Source organism: Plectropomus leopardus, chromosome 21, assembly GCF_008729295.1.
Source record: "Plectropomus leopardus isolate mb chromosome 21, YSFRI_Pleo_2.0, whole genome shotgun sequence".
NCBI lineage: Eukaryota > Metazoa > Chordata > Actinopteri > Perciformes > Serranidae > Plectropomus > Plectropomus leopardus.
The window spans coordinates 8,943,521-8,959,520 of record NC_056483.1 but is presented as its reverse complement, the minus strand read 5'-3'; the positions used below and the strand labels follow the sequence as shown (position 1 = coordinate 8,959,520).

Sequence of the window (16,000 nt, the reverse complement as noted above, 5' to 3'; positions counted from 1 at the left end):
TAGAGCTGGCAGCAGTCTTGGGAAACAGGAAAATCGTTGAATGAAGAAGACCGAAACTAGAAAGAACTGCTGGGTGTGTGTGCCTGTGCATGAACACTGAGCACAGATGAGAAATCAAAACCAAGAGGTCAGGTAGACAGACCGAGTAAAACCATGTGCAGTCGGCTTGTGCGGCACGAAAGAGCACACACATGATTCAGAGAGCTCTGTCGTGCAGTGATAGAAATGGGTTAGCGAGGTCTTTGAGTTCTGCAGGCCTCTGCTCTGTGGAGAGAATGAGAGCAGGATGAGGAATGAGAGCAAAGGACGGTGCAGCTCCGGGTTGCTAATACACCCTGCACTGCTACCTGATAGCTGAAACCCTTTGCCGACCTGAACCCAAGCCACTGAGCACAGAGTCACCTCATAAATCCCCACCACTGGAAGACGAGGAATGTATTAAGTCATCGACAGTGGTGTTGACTCTGTCTAGGTGGTATTGCCGCCCACACGGCTGGGGAGGAGCCCAAGTGAAGCTTGGCCTCAGACCTGAGGGGCTGTGGGTTTGAGGCCGACATCAAGGGTAGTGTATTTCGGAGCAGGCGCCAATTATCTCAGGGGCAGCCGGGTGGCGTAGTGAGCAAAAAGACTGCTGTCACTGACCCTGCACTCTAACCTCCCTGCAAAAACAGAGCAAACATAGGCACAATTTCCCCTACAAGGAGCAATTAAGTATCTCAGAACGCTAGAAAAGACTTTAAGAGGTGCCAGTTCAAAACATCCATGTTGTTTTACCACTTGCAAGGATGAAAATACTCCTAGATGCTACAGTATCTCCCTGACCTCTCATATTTTCTCTGACAGGAACTAGGTGCCTGACGCTTTAATGCAGTGGACAATTTTATTACTGCAGACAAGCTGATGTGCTAAAAAGCATCTCCTCGCTCTAACATTAAGCCTTAGGCTCTCCGGGGGACACAGCACAGTAAAGAACCACTTGTTCCCAATCCATATTGGCCAACTTAAGGGGCCCAGGGAGAGATGTGAAAGGGGTTAGTTACTCTCCAGCGTTGCAGAACTGCGTCTCCACGAGCAGGGCATGAGGTGGGTTGGGGTGCGGGCTGTAACAGTAGGAAGCTAAGGGGAGTTGGGGTGGGGGGGATCTAAAAAAGGAGCTGGGGGGTGGGATGAGTGGGGGGTGTGTATGTAGGGGGTTCAGCCACAGGCATTTACCTAACCAAACACAGCTGTCATTCGTGTGTGTATATATATGTGTGTGTGTGTGTTTGGAGAGCGGGAGAAAGAGAGAAAGGATTATGGTAACACAAGCAGTCTGGCTCATTCAAATGGGGGGAAAACACCACAAGGCCCCGGTTTGTACAACACACACACTCGCTCGCACAAAACCCCTCCGCTCCTCTCCTCCTTCTCTTCTCCCCTTTCCACCAGGGCCTCCATCCAGTGAGGGCAGCCAAAAGAGGGGAGTCGGGCCCAGATAACTCCCTGTCTTATCCTAACAGGATTCAGTCTGTACACAAAGGCCTATAAGAATAATGAAAGGGGGTTTGGGAGCACTTGAAGCAGGGTTAAGCGGCGTACACAACCTCCTCTCTTATGCGCTAAGAGCGTCACAATCCCCCAGACCCAAAAACAAAAGGTTCTAATCACAGACTAGCAACTAAATACTATTTACCGGTGGACCTCAGCCACTGAGCCAGCCTTAGAGACAGAAGGCTCTTACTCTTACTTAAGCCGGGATAGCATGCAGTGTCTGTGATTAAATGAAAAGAAATAAAAATAAAACTAAAAACAAAAGCAGGCTTTGATCCTCTTTGTAAAGAGGCATGACCCAGAAAGCCAGACCATAAGATTGCAGAGCTTTTGGCGCAAAGACAGTATACAGTATCAGCTAAAATTATGTGCAGTCTTTGTCAGAACATGACCATGTGAATAAAAGGAGCTTTTGTTAATACATTATTGGAGACATTTTAAAACCACTCTGTCTATTTTAGTTGGCAAAAGTCTCATTTCGCACTTGTTTTTCTAACATTTGACCTCTATGGCAATTTTGTGTCCCGCATCTTGCATTATTTGCCCTCTTATTTTATCCTAACTCTACCCTTGTTCTGTCGTAGTTGTGTTCAGTAAGATGGTTAGGCTTTCTGTTGTTGTATTGCCTTCTAAGTATCCCATTTCTGCTTTTGCTTTGCTTGACAAAGCACTCTGTTTTTAAAGGTGCTATATAAATTATTATTTTTATTGTTATTATTATTAATACATATTTTAGATATTTTTTTAACTGTGTGCAATCCATTAAAACATTACCATAAATTATACGTATAACCTTTGACAAAGTCTTAAAAAAACAATTAATCTTCATAATAAAATTTATTGCAGGGCTGTTTTACTGAAATGCATTAGATGTTTGTCTGTTTTGCTGATTTTTTATATTGATATTTCATGCAGCATACTGTAAGGATAATTGCTTTTATGTTACAAAGAGGGTGGTAATTGGAACAATTTCTTTATAATATATATTGATTGTCTAGCCTCTTTCTTGCTGATTTAAAAAATGTCCTCAACCCAAATTACTATATTTTTTTCCCCAAAAATCACACATTTATAAAATTATCTGACTGTGTAGGCAGGTCGCATATCTGCTTCTGGCCTGATTACATCTATTTTCCCATTAAAAATTAAATCAAGGTTCAGTAGGTCACAGTGAGTGGTACCACCTTTGCCTCACTTTGTGCCAAGAAAAAACCCCTGAATTTATACTATTTACTTTGGCTTCGCTTCCCAAAGTGGATGAGCATCGTAATAGATTATGCAGAGCCTCATTAAATCAACAGCATACCAAAGAGCTATCCCCCCATTTTAGAAAATTCAAACAAGCTGCTAGTGTGTTTGCTCAAAGCGCTGTGAATGTTTACTTTCACATTTGCGTTAAAATGCTGCTGTCAAGAATCTTAGGAGGAATAGGAGATAAGGTCATCTATCTAATCTCTCGCTTCCGTCTCTGCCTCGATTTAGTATCGGTGTCAAAACGTCCATGTTCCAGGGAAAAACAGACGGTGTTGCGTGAGAGGTTTGCGCCTTCTGATGAGTATTGTGTCAGGTTAGGGTGGTGTGAATGAGGAAGTGGATCTGTGGAAGGTGGGGAGAGATGGTAATAAAAAGGAGGGGAGGGAGAATGTCTGGGAGAGCACAGATTTGAGTCGGGAGGAGATGACTGAGTTAACCCCACAGGCCTGTCACATCCTATTCTCAGCTTCACTGAGCAAGGCAGGGCTCAGGACCAAAAAGGGTGCGAGCGCAGTCACATGCTCCTGGCTAACTCACCAAGCTTAATGATTTGGAAGGGAGGACTGGGCTAAATCGAACTAATTTAAGGTTGGGCCAGATGTACTCCATCAAACACAACCATCACCTGATGAATCAGTGAGTCATCTAGCCGAAGGAGCGAAGCCAAGGATGGCAAATAAGGTTCTAGCTGGAGAAAATGAGAAGAATTTATTACTCACATTTTGTGCAAACCGAGTTACTGTCGAATGAGAGGTAAAATTAAACAGCGTCATGTCATTTCTCTGGTTGGCAAAGAGACACAGTAACAGAAAAACCTTTGCGGTCCAACTTATCAGTGAAACCTTAAGAAAAACTGCATTGAAATGAGAGGGAAAACAGATGAAGTTGCATAAGGTGCCTCTCTCATTGCACAAGGATTTTCTTGTTTGGCTGTCGTCATTTTGTCTTCCAAAAATATTTATTCCCCAAAGCCAAATTGTCTTCCACGTGACACATGAGTGGGGGTGGTGTGTGTGTGTGTGTGTGTGTGTGTGTGTGTGTGTGTGTGTGTGTGTGTGTGTGTGTGTGTGTGTGTGTACTGCGGCGCACAAAGAAAAAGCATTGTTGGACAGACCCGAAACAACACAGCAGATTGTTTCCCACTGACAAAGAAGGTCTGGTTTCTCATAGTGAAACAGGGCCGATTTTTACTGCCTGTGGCTTCAAAAGACTGGAAACAGAAGCCATTCTGAGCGAGAGAGCAGCTCACTGAGCAGACGGCAGAAATGTTATTGACATTATTCAACTGTATAAAGCCAGAGGAAAAGAGATAGGGAAAGAAACCCAAAACCACAGCACTGGCAACCAATGACACTAAGAAATCATTTACGCTAAATATAGCACACTTGAATTATACACCGAGTGTTACCGTCTCTCCAAACTTACTGAGGTGGTGTTTGAAAACAACCGAGCAAAAAGAAACAACGCTCCAGGCCTGAAAAGAAGGCAGCATGATAAACAGTCGAAATAAGGATCAGGTTTCATTAAATAGCAGGTCGTAAAACCCAGCCCCGCATTCCTCTGCCTTTTGTTAAAACTAGTCCCCCCGTGGTAGCACTCACCTCTGGCAAAAAAAGGAGACCAAGGTGTTGTAGTACAGCACGTCTCCTATTCAATCTCTATAGACACCATTAATTCTTTATGGTCTACTGCTGCCCAACCTTGTGTATAGGGTCTCTCAGTCTCACAGCAAATTTTCTCCTCATCTTTTGAGTTCAGTGATGCTGACGAACAGTCAAGGCACTCCTGTGGATCTCCGAGATGTCTGGTACATTTTATTTGTATGTTACCCATCTACACAATTCATGCCCCTAATCTGTTACCCTTGGCCTGGTTCATACACAGACCCTACTGTTCTTTCTCATATCCGCGGGTCACAAGTTCAGCATGGGATCAACAATTCATGAGGCCCTGTAAACATGCAAAGGCTACGCGGAGCAGTGAGTGAAGAGAGCCGTGGACAATGCGTTTGCATTATGTGTTGCTGTGTGATGTTTATAGCTGTGTGCAAGATAAGGATGGATGACAGGGAGGAGGGGTTCAGCGATCCTCTGAACTGGGGCATAATGGCATTAAAAACACTGATGGAATTATCTGGCTGGAGTTTGTGGAGCGTGCAGAAGCGGACAAGAAAATATAGTAGACTGATACAGATGGCAAAATGAGAAAGAAAAGAGGAGAGAGGAAGGAAGGAGAAGGGCAAGCGGCCACACAAGGCTAATCAGATTTTATAGATCGTCCAGACTAAAAGGCTGATCTCGCCTTTTGTCCTCTGTAATGCCTCGAGGTGTCCAGCCCGATGTGTAGAGGGGGTTGGAGGTCACATAAGTTATTGAATGTCTACACGAGCCACGACCATTGTTGTTCTGACACGGTCAATGCCAGATTGAAATTGAAATTGATTGGCTGCTTTTAAATCAGTCTGGATCAGCCTATATATGATATACAGTATGACATCCTTGACATGGAGGATGATGGAATAGACGTGGGACATTATTTTACTGCTAACCTGGTGTCAAAGAAAAACACTTAACTTTATCACACTTCCTTTTTGATTTTAGCCGTGAGTGCTACTTAATCTATATAAAATTAAGGACTATAAATGTTGCAGCGCAATATGAGGCCAACTATATATATATATATATATATATATATATATATATATATATATATATATATATATATATATAAATGAAATAATCAATCTGTCTCTCTAAAACTTAACACAGGAGCAGTGTGTAGGATTTAGCGGTATCCAGTTGTATGGATATTAGACTGCAACCAGCTGAGACTTTTCCTATGTGCCTACCGTGAACTCCCGGAGATCTCCTGCTCTAAAAAACCAACCAACCAGTGATTCAAACTGGTAAAAACACTGAATAAAGCAGTTTCATCTTGTGTGTTCATCTTTGGGCTGCCCCTTGAAAGCCAGAGATTCTAATCATCAGTCGGAGACCCTCAGCCGACTTAGATTGCTACAAGTTGAGCAGAGGGTTTTTTTGGTGCAGTTCATATTGTGGGGATGTTTTGTTCCCCAGATTTTGCTGCAGAGTGAGTGCTCTTGACTTTTATGCTGACGTTTGGTACAAGGAGCTCCAGGAGGAGAGACGAGAGACCTTTTTGCTCAGAAGTGGTGTATTTACAGCTCACCGCAATCTAAAACAAACCAGTCTTTGACTTTTGTTTGATATGTAGAGTCAGCAAAAAATGTTGCATTTACAATCTACCGTTAGTGGAGTTAGCTTGTTTGAGTAAATGTCAATGTCACATTGAACATCCAGTTTGAGCCCCTCAAACTTCAAAAGTTCATATGAAAAAAATCATTATAAACTCACTGAACAGCAGAATCAGATTCAACTGGCAAAATTCTCAATTGAATACAGCCCTAGTTTTTCTAACTGTGTTTATGCATGTCGCAAGTCCAGCACCTGCTGATGTGTGTTCACCGTTTTTCTCAGATAACTTACAATCGAGATGTTCTGGAGGTTTTTTTTACTGAGAGTCAAATTATATACAGACGTCTCTTCCTCTGCAAAGCAAATGGACATTTTTTAAAACAGTGAATAAGGTAGTTTCAGATTAAAAATCACAGTTTTTCCCAATGCTGTTCAGTTCGTAATAAAGAGGTTGCGGACTGCTGTGGCCCACGCCAAAAAGCTAAAGGCCCTACCGACAGCCAGTGTTTGGTTTGTCTTTGTTTTTGGCTGCTATAGAAACATAGTGGTGCAACATGGTAACCTCTGTATATGAGGACCTACTTCCTATACAGACATAAACGGCCCATTCTAAGGTTACAAAAGCACAATGACTCTTAGTGATTAAAGACTAAAGAAAATACACTGATTATATTCCATTTCTGTCAATATACCCCCCTAATCCTACACACTGGAGCTTTAAAACATCAATGTCTTGGGTTATTATCAGTTCCTTTAAGCTGTAAATTACAACCAAATCATGATTCTAGGTCAAAAACTTGCAAAATGCTTTTATTTTGGAAGATCAGCTGAGGATCAAGAATGTTGGTACTAATAACACTTAGCAGCCCCGTAAGAGATCCCTACACGTGCTGTCTCCCACAAATGAAGAGAAGCCAGCGGACACAGACGTATATTAAAATTAAAAACAACTTGGACCATTTACAGATGCATTCTTGAATAATTCAAAACTGCCCTACATATAGTGTTAAATATGCAGTATTGCCGCCAGCCAAAATCTCTCATCTTTTGGGAGGCCACAGCTCTTAAACCCTTCTCTATTCTGAGCAGAGTGTGTTCGTGCTCCAGATAGCGGACGCATAGTCTCGATGTAGCCTAGAGTTTAGGGAGGGTGTAATGGCTCGTCTCAGATCTGAGGAAGAGGAAGGAAAAGGAGGATTCCCACCCTGTAATTTACTGGGGGCTTTGTGGGCCAACACCCTGGCTTGCTTTGTACTGATGCTCTTATCCTCTTTGTAGCAAAAGGTAATCCAGGAGCCGTGCCTTATCAACAACACTGAAAACACCTGGTGCCGCTGATCAGCTGACTGACATCTCTTTATCAAGATGCAATATTTTCTTCAAAGGCAGTAATAGTCAAACATAACTAAAGAAATAAAAAGTAACCTTAAAAGCCGCAAATTCAATCACAGACACATTTTGGTTTAACCCTTTGAAACCTGAGCAAATTGGTTTAATCTCTTTCAAAAACACAGGAAGATTGCAATGAACAACTTCACAAGAAATAACCCAAAATTAGCAAGGAATTACCAAAAAAATACTAAAAATTAGCACACATAAAAGAAAAAAAATGATTAAATAAAAAATCAAAAAAAGTGCTAAAAATGTAAATGTGAACTTCAGGACATTTCTTGCCAAGATGCTTGTTTCCTTTTTAGCCATGTTTTCAAATGAAATCAAACTAATTTCAAAGGATTAAACGAAGGATTAAAGAAATGTAATTCAAGAAACTGATGTTGATCCAGGGTTAAACGGCTCTTGTCCGGAAAAAAACAAAACAAAACAACGAGACTGAAAAAATTTATAAGTACCTGTAGTACGAGCGGTTCCGGGTTGAATGCCAAGGTCATGAGCAGCTGCATTCGCTCCGTGTCTTTGAGGTTCTTCAGCAGGAAGCTGCCTGAGTCTTTGGTCTCAGCGTACCTGCGGACCACGCGGTCCAGCAGCCTCTGAGAGGGGCAGTGCACCAGGTCTGACCAGCCCTCCACCACCTCTGGAGTGAGCAGGCGAACGTCGCCGTTGATCCGGGCAAACTCAGTCTTGTACATCGCCTGGATGAGGTCACAGCGCGGCCTGCCCGTGGCCCTCTTGCAGATTTTCTGGTCTATCTCGGCCAGCTCCTGGTTGGAGCCGAGCCGTTTCAGCACAACACGACGGGTGCCCTCCCTGGGTTCACCATACTGAGCAAAGTAAACATTCTTGACATTGAAAACGTCTAGGAATCGTAGGCGGCCCCAGGTTTCGAAGGAAACCTGGCCGTTCATGAACTTGCGGCACCAGCTGGTGCCAAAGCAGGCGGGACACTTGTTGAGGTTGATGAAGCGCCTGTCAGTGAGCTCATTCTTCTGGAAGGAAGCGAACAGGTTGTGGGTGTTCATCAACAAGATGACAAACAACCCCACAACCAATAAGAGCTTCAGACACCGGTACAGGCGGCCAAGTTTGAGAGGCAGAAAGCGCAGCATGGTGGGGACGGGGCAAGGGCGGGGGTTCTTGAGGGATAGGGAGGAGGAGAGGTATTGAGACGATCGTCAGGGAGCAAACCTCAATGCCTCTCCGTCATGATGTACCAGGGTTGCTTCTAAAGCGGCAGGCTGAGGCAATTTTGGCACAGCTGCCCCGTGCCAGTCTCTGGCAGAGGCCAGTGAGTCATGTTCTCCCTTCTTGGTGTTAGTGTGCAACCTCGAGCCAGCAGGCCTGAAATCAAGCAAAGAAAGGGAGAGAGAGAAAGACATTACATCAGGGAAACTACAAAAGCTGCATTTCATAACCTCAAAAAACAAGTGAAAAGATTGATCTTATTTTTCTTCTGCTGGGCCTGCAACTTGAACACCAAAGTCCTAACCAGTGATACGTTCTATAAAACAAAAAAGCACTTTCTCTGGCATATGAAATTGTCTCACAAATTTGAATTGCTTGGGTCATTTGAGAGATTTCATTACTTTTTGAGCAGAAATGAGATGGCCCACAGCCAATGCAATAAACCTGCCTGTGTCTGTTTGAGCGCCTTCTCTTAGGGAAATCATTTCTCGTATACCCCCCCCAATATAAGAAAGATAAATAAAAGTATGGAAAAGGGGAAAATAAAGTGTCAGTGATCAAATTAAGAGGAAATGTACAACATCCTCTCCAAGTATAAATAAAATGTGCTGCACTGTGAGGATGATTCCTCAGAGGACCTTCCTCCGCCGCATCAGAAGTATCCATCACTTTTCTTCCGATGCACAGCAAAATAACACGCCGTCTGCATACCTCAACAGTTACACAGAGCTCAGAAATCTTGAGTTTTTTTCCTCTCTTCTCGCTTCAAATGGAGAAATCTTGCTTTGCATTGTGAAGAGAGTCACGCTGTGCGTAGTTTAACCTTTGATCAGAGTTGCCCTGCTTCGTTTTAATCATGCTTTGAAGTTGTTTCTTTGAAAATGGCTGGTGTCACTAAAATAACGTCCGTGGTTGAGGGGGTGAGAGAGAGAATCTGTGAATACCTCCATTAGGCATATTGATGTCAGCAGAGAGGGGAACGGTGGGAACTAAGCATGGAAGAAAGAGACAACTATCTGAGCTCACAGTGCAAGAGCAATCCTCTCAGAGGCCCCCGCGTAGTCTGCCCATGATGAAGCCATGTCAGACCCCCCAATCAGCTTTTTAGCAATGAGTCTTGTAAGTCTTATAATTTGCTTTAAGAAAGACAATGACTCAGGCCATGCAAATTAGCCATCCTCAATTAGAGCTCATTACGACATGCCTATTAGGACAGCTGACTTGAGAGGGCACGGCTAACGAGCAGGCACACTACTGTGATTAGCGCGCATGTCGATGTGTTCCTTGCATTTTGCTTTCAGATCGAAGTGGCCGAGATCTTGAAAGACACGGGGGCTCGAGGCGGCCAAGGGAGCAGCGGTTGTGTGGAGATGTGCGGCTGTGGAGTGTCAGATAAGAAGCTGAATACACTAGTTCTTACCTCTGTCTGAAAATACCTTGAGCAGATCAGGCCAACATCACTAACGTAAAAATAGACTGTATCCAAATAGGGGAACTACAGACAGCTGCACTGCATATATTTTTAAGGAAAAGGGAAAATATGATTCATGCGTTTTTTTTCTCTATTCTCACCACAAATCAAAAACTCAAGCGATGTGACTCAACAGCAAGCATATGCTTTTCCTCTGTGTACCATAAATAAGATGGAGATAATGAGAGTTACTTTACATCTTTTATAAAGAGGCAATCTTAAATCTTACTTTGAACTCCAAGCCAAATGGCTACTGTTAATCTTAATGGTAATATGTCACAATTTCCTAAGACATGGGACAACATTTATTTGCTTTATCATTATAATGAACTGCATAATGATTATGGTCATTTTAAGCTTCATCATTTAGAAAACACTTTTTTTAAAAAAAATCACATTAATCTAAAATATCTCAGAGGTTAAAAAATGTACAAAAGGATAATTCTTCATGCATTTAGTCTGAACAGCATTTCATTGGGCGAGCTATATAATGAAACTGTAGGTCCACATCGAGCTGACTTCAACAAAATGCCTCCAGTGTGATGAATGAATAACCAAATAACCCCTCAGCCGCACCCATTCACAATGAGCTAAAAAGGAATGCCAACACAATAATGTAAAAGTGTCTGGGGAAAATTCATTAAAATTCTACAAGATATTCATATTAAATTGGGACCGGAAGATGGATTGGGAGATGGGAAATGAAGAAACAAAGTGTCTATGAAGAACCCCCCAAAAAAACAACAACTTCAATAGGAGCCAGAAGGATGTGTGCCTTGTGCCTTCTACTTCAGGGAGCTGATTGCTTGAGGGGAAAACTGAATATCCCGTTGCTATAAGATCTCGATTCAAGTGCCATTTAGCATCTAACACAGGCAGTCGCGAAGCAGACGAGGCTGCAAAGATCTTGGGAGCAGATATGAGATTTAACTAGGATCAGCGAAGGGCTCAAAGAGTTCAAAACGCAACCTCAGCCGGGGCAGAGAAGATGATCATGCTTTAGAGAAAGCATCAGAGGGCGAGGGCAAGATGGAAAAAAGCCCTGAACAAGACCTGCGGAGCAATGAGATGCACGAGCTGGCGGCTAACACAGAGGGGGATGCATGGCTTCTTCCTCCTCTCCAGAGAAACAGTTAGGCCTCAATTACCTTTGAAGCGTTACCTGGATTATGTCAACGACCGTGCTAATTGCTGGAGTGAATGGATAGGCCACACACTGCATTTCTTTTCTTTTAATGAACCAAGGTGTTTAAATGCTTAAAATGTTGACAGTGAAATGCAGGAAACCGCCACTGACGGCTTATCTTGATCCTGTACTTTTTGTTTTGCATAAAGCAGGAGAGTATAAGGATTGAAGATGCTACTAGATTAGTGTTTTTATAGCCTACTACTGCTGCTGCTGCACGCTGAGTAATAGTGTGAATAAGACCAAAACATTCAGCTTTATTGGTAGGATGCACGGTCATTTAAGACGAGGATATTTTTCCCTGGTAATTATCCCACTAGACTGCTTTTACACCTGCAAGACTATTTATTTAACTCCCTCACTGTCTATTGCTGTATGCCACCTCATGGCTGGGTGTTATTTAACAAAACTGCTAAAAAGGAAGGCCAACTCTACAGACCTCAAGGTTGCTTACTCAGGCTTTTTGATGAGGGCAAAGTTCACCTGAAGCTCTAAATTAAAGTCAGATGCTTTGTATTCCAACACAGATGTTACCCAGCGGAAAAGAGGGGCAGTGAAATTTCAAGCTGTGTTTTCTTTTGGACAAACCTCATTGTGCCCACAGAAAACTTGTGTTTTAAATTAGCCCCCTCCTCCTCTGTTCCTCCCCCACTGTGCGGTGCCTCTGCTCCTCATGCACTCTGCAAGAGGGAGTGATGCACAATACCAGGAGGAAACCCCTGTTTAGAGTAAGCACCAAATTACCTCTCATCATACGCAGCCGCTGCCAAAACTGGGGTAAGAAAGTTTTTCAGCGTACTCCGTCTACAAAGTACTGCGGTGAGCGCTTCGAAAGAGAGGCAAAGAAAAGAGGGCAAATCAAAGGATGCCTGACTCCTCATGCATGGGAGATGAGTCTCGCATTCAAAATGTTCCAAGTTTGGCAGATGTTAAGAGCCGCAAAATGGCTCATTACTGGGACAGAAAAGGCGCAAGATGAAGCAATAGGCCCCATGTTGGCTTAAAACAGAATGACAAAGGTCGGGGACAGAGGGAGATGACATCGTAATATCCTAATATTTCAACTTTTATTAAAACTTAGATTTTGACAGAGTAACCCAGATAAGAAAGAAGGGGTTGAAAAGAAAATTTCCGTCATGAATAATCTTTTCCACAGCTCATTGTGTAAAGCTGGTTTCCGATAATGGTGTGCGAGGGCAAGGCTACTCTCGGGCTAACCCATTTCCTTCACTGCACCTGAGGCTAAACTTCATTATGATATAATGAAGTCAAGCCACACATGAACATGCTTGATTAATTCCACTGGAAATGCAAAAGAGAGTGCACAGAGGGAGTGTTGAAATGGACTGGAATACAGCGGAGGGGTTGGGGGGGAAATGAGAGAAATGGAGAGAGGAAAGATATACGCAATGTATGGATGGCAAGGTGAGAGAAACTTTGAGTTATTGCTCTTGTGATGGAAATGAATGGAAAGAGATCGCTAGAATACAAAGTAGCAGCTCTCCATCTCTGAATGGACGCGCACAAACACACACATGGACCTGTCTACCCACGGAGAATGACGGCATTACCATCAAGCCCTACTCAAAGCTCGGAAAAAGCCCCCACCTCTTCCATTGCAATGTGCGGCTCTAGCCGGAGAGAGGAACTACTGTTGCCAAGGTTATCGACTGAGGGAGTCAATAATGTTTGATCAAAAAAACATTCAGCCACAGCCGGGTTGCCTCAGCACAGCAAACACGCAGACAGTGATGGATGGATACAAATGACAGTAACATTCGCACGCCTAATGGAAAATTGAGTCCTCAGAATATAAGCACCAATTAGCAGCATCCCCTTGTGAACATTAGTCCATTCATCTCTGGCCCAAACCAAACTGTAGAGGTTTAAATAAGAATATAAATAGTATCTGCTTTGCGCCAAACTGATGCAGCTGTTTGGAAAGACACACTCGAACTGGGATAACTTCACTCTGGATTCTTCATCTGATAACATGTTTGTTTTGTTTAATTTAAACAGCTGCACATTCTCACAAGCCAGCATCAATCTGCAGAAGTTTGAAAAGTTGTCATACATTTAAATCTCATGTTAATGCTGCTGCAAAAACAAATGTGTCATCTTAAGTGAAGCTACACTTGGACTGATTAAACCAAGCTGTCAAAACAAGCTTCAGTTTGAACAAATGGGAAAGATGTTATAGAGTGGGGGGAGTAAAATTGATTATCTGACAAACATCTATCATTTCATTTAAGGTCGCTCTTAATGTAGCTCCATCTGTTGTAAAAGTTGCTCTGTCAGAGTTTGATTTGGTGAGTTTGGAGGTCAAAAACAAAAATATACTGCTCCTTTGGGAGCTTTTAGGCTTCAATTACAAGACGTTTCCCCGCTGAGCGCTGAGAAACATTCAAATCAACCACCAGCAGAAAGTCTTCTGTGTATCGGTCTATTTTCATAGTTCCCTTGTCGCCTAACCTTGCAGAAAGGCTCCACAATTAGTCTCCTGTTATGGAAAAATTAATTCCAAGCAGCCCGTTCTATTCATTAGACTGTAAAGAGAAATTCCTTAGGACTTATTACAGACTTTGTGTGGATACAACAGCAGGATTGTTGTGGCAATGTATTTTTCTTTGAAGAAATCAAGGGCAGAAGTTTGAAAAGAGCATACAATCGTAGAAATCTCATGGTCAAGTCGATTAAGCTGTTATACAAAATTACGCTTACATTTCAATGCCTGAGCCTTTTTTGTCTAATGGGCATGTGGCTCAACCTCATGCCAACAAGGCAGACAAATACCAAGCAAATCAATCTAAATCAAGTTGGCCAAGTGGAGACCTGTTGAGGTGCATTAATTTGCGTAGTCAAATGACCACAGTGCTAATAGGAAGCAATGCAAAAACATGTTTTGTTGAAGAAACACTTTAAATGAACAAATCAGAAATGTCAAGCAAATATATACCTCCTTAACACAAATATTTTTTACTATACAAATTGAAAAACATATTTGAAGCATTAAAAATTGAAGTTTTGTGCAATAAATTATTTCAAACTGGTCATTAGATTATGTTTAAGCACCAGTTACAGACATGACTTATGCTCTTTGATACAAGAAGAGAAAAAAAACATGAAAAAGATAAGAAGACTAATTGAAGGGGGGGCTACATACTAAACAGTCATTTTGAGATGCCAAAGATAGCTGTGTTGTGACAAAATAACATGACCACCAGCTCTAATAGCTGTAATAATAAACTTCCTGTCACCGTTCAGCGGATGTGGGCATCTGATAAGAGTTTGTTACTAAAATAAAACAATGCGGTCTTGTAGGCTGGTTTATCTCACCATTTCATCATTTCTGAGGTAGCAACAGTGACGCTTCAAATGTTAAGCATGCTCTCGCATTGCTGGAAAACTCAGAAATCGGTTTTATTTTAGAATTAATGAAGTCCGGGCTGCAAAAAATGTCATTAAATTCATAATGAGACATTTCGTATGATTACAGAGTTTGTTTAATGAGAGCACGGGCTGCAAAGAGAAGAAGAAAAACTGTGAAACAAACCTGTATGACTTTTTCCTCTCCGGGTCTGTAGTAGTGAAATGCTTAGCGCTCAGTTGATATCATTCTTTAAAGTTGCGGCTACTTACGAGGCGGGCGACGCACACTTCAAATCACCGCCGACAGCATTTAAACCGAAAACAGCTTCTTCAAACCTCGACGAAGATCTCTATCAAGCAAACTCACTCGATCTTCCCATTTCTAGCTCCTAGGTATCTAGCCAGCTAGCCTGCTAGCTGCTGAAATAAACAGTTGGGATGTCGAGTCTTAACTCTTCATATACCGGATCTTTCCGACTGGACAACGCGGTCCTCCTCACAAAGGACAACAGCGTCCGTGTTGTGCGTTAACGTCCATGTCTATCCGCTTATCATGGGTCCCTTTGTGGAGACGGAATTGGCTCTTTTCCTCTTCTCTCGGGCAGCGGCTCACTCCTCTCCAACACCACAATGGGTTCTGTTTCGACTCTTTTCAACACCAGCCTCTCTGCCCTTTACGACACCCGCTGGCGCTTTACGGCAGCGGTTGCTAGGCGATTATTCTAATATTGTCTCGTCTGGAACGCCGCCCCCAGTGCAAAGTTTGCCCAAATGTCTATTTTTTTCCTCGCTGCTTCCGTCAGTCTAAAAGCAACATTTGATGGAGGATAATAACAAAATTTTAAAAAATAAACTTTGACTCAGATGACCATGCAGTGTAACTTTATGTGATCAGAAAAAAAGAGGGAAAAAAAGCTAAAGTGCAAATGGCAAATTAATCCTTTGAAACCTGCATTTTCAGACACCTTTTCACAAACAATTTGACACCTTTAAACCTGAGCAAATTGCTTTTTAAAAAAAGTTACAAAGTGGCAAGAAAATTTCATGAAAAACACCGTTTTCAAAAAGAGGGAAATGAACCAAAAAGGGAAAATATCCAGAAAACGATATTTATAATTGTATAACTTTATATTTCAAATTATGTTACAGAAAAAAATGAATAAATAGGTATATTTATCTTTTTGATTTTCACAGCACATTTTTAGGTCATTTCCTGATTATTTTTTTTATTTATATAAATATTTATGTATTTCCTTTTTTAATTTATCTATTAATTTATTTTGCTTATTTTTGCTTTTTTTTCATGTAATGTTTTTTGTAACTTTTTTATTTGTTGCTATTTTTTTGGCCATGTCTTGTTAAGTTGCTCATTGCCTTCTCCCTATGTTTTTAAAA

General features: G+C 42.1%; 1 protein-coding gene across 1 annotated transcript in view; it reads right to left on the bottom strand.

Annotated features, from left to right (window-relative positions):
- dipk2ab (divergent protein kinase domain 2Ab) overlaps window positions 1-15,228 on the bottom strand; it is a 29,600-nt gene extending 14,372 nt beyond the window's left edge. Inside the window, exons 1-2 of the mRNA XM_042510648.1 lie at window positions 14,790-15,228; window positions 7,850-8,735 (exon numbers count right to left, since the gene is read on the bottom strand). Of these exons, the coding sequence (XP_042366582.1) occupies window positions 7,850-8,503 (654 nt within the window). The 5' untranslated portion in view covers window positions 8,504-8,735; window positions 14,790-15,228. The remainder of the gene's footprint in view (window positions 1-7,849; window positions 8,736-14,789) is intronic.
- Between the last annotated feature and the right edge of the window lie 772 nt (window positions 15,229-16,000).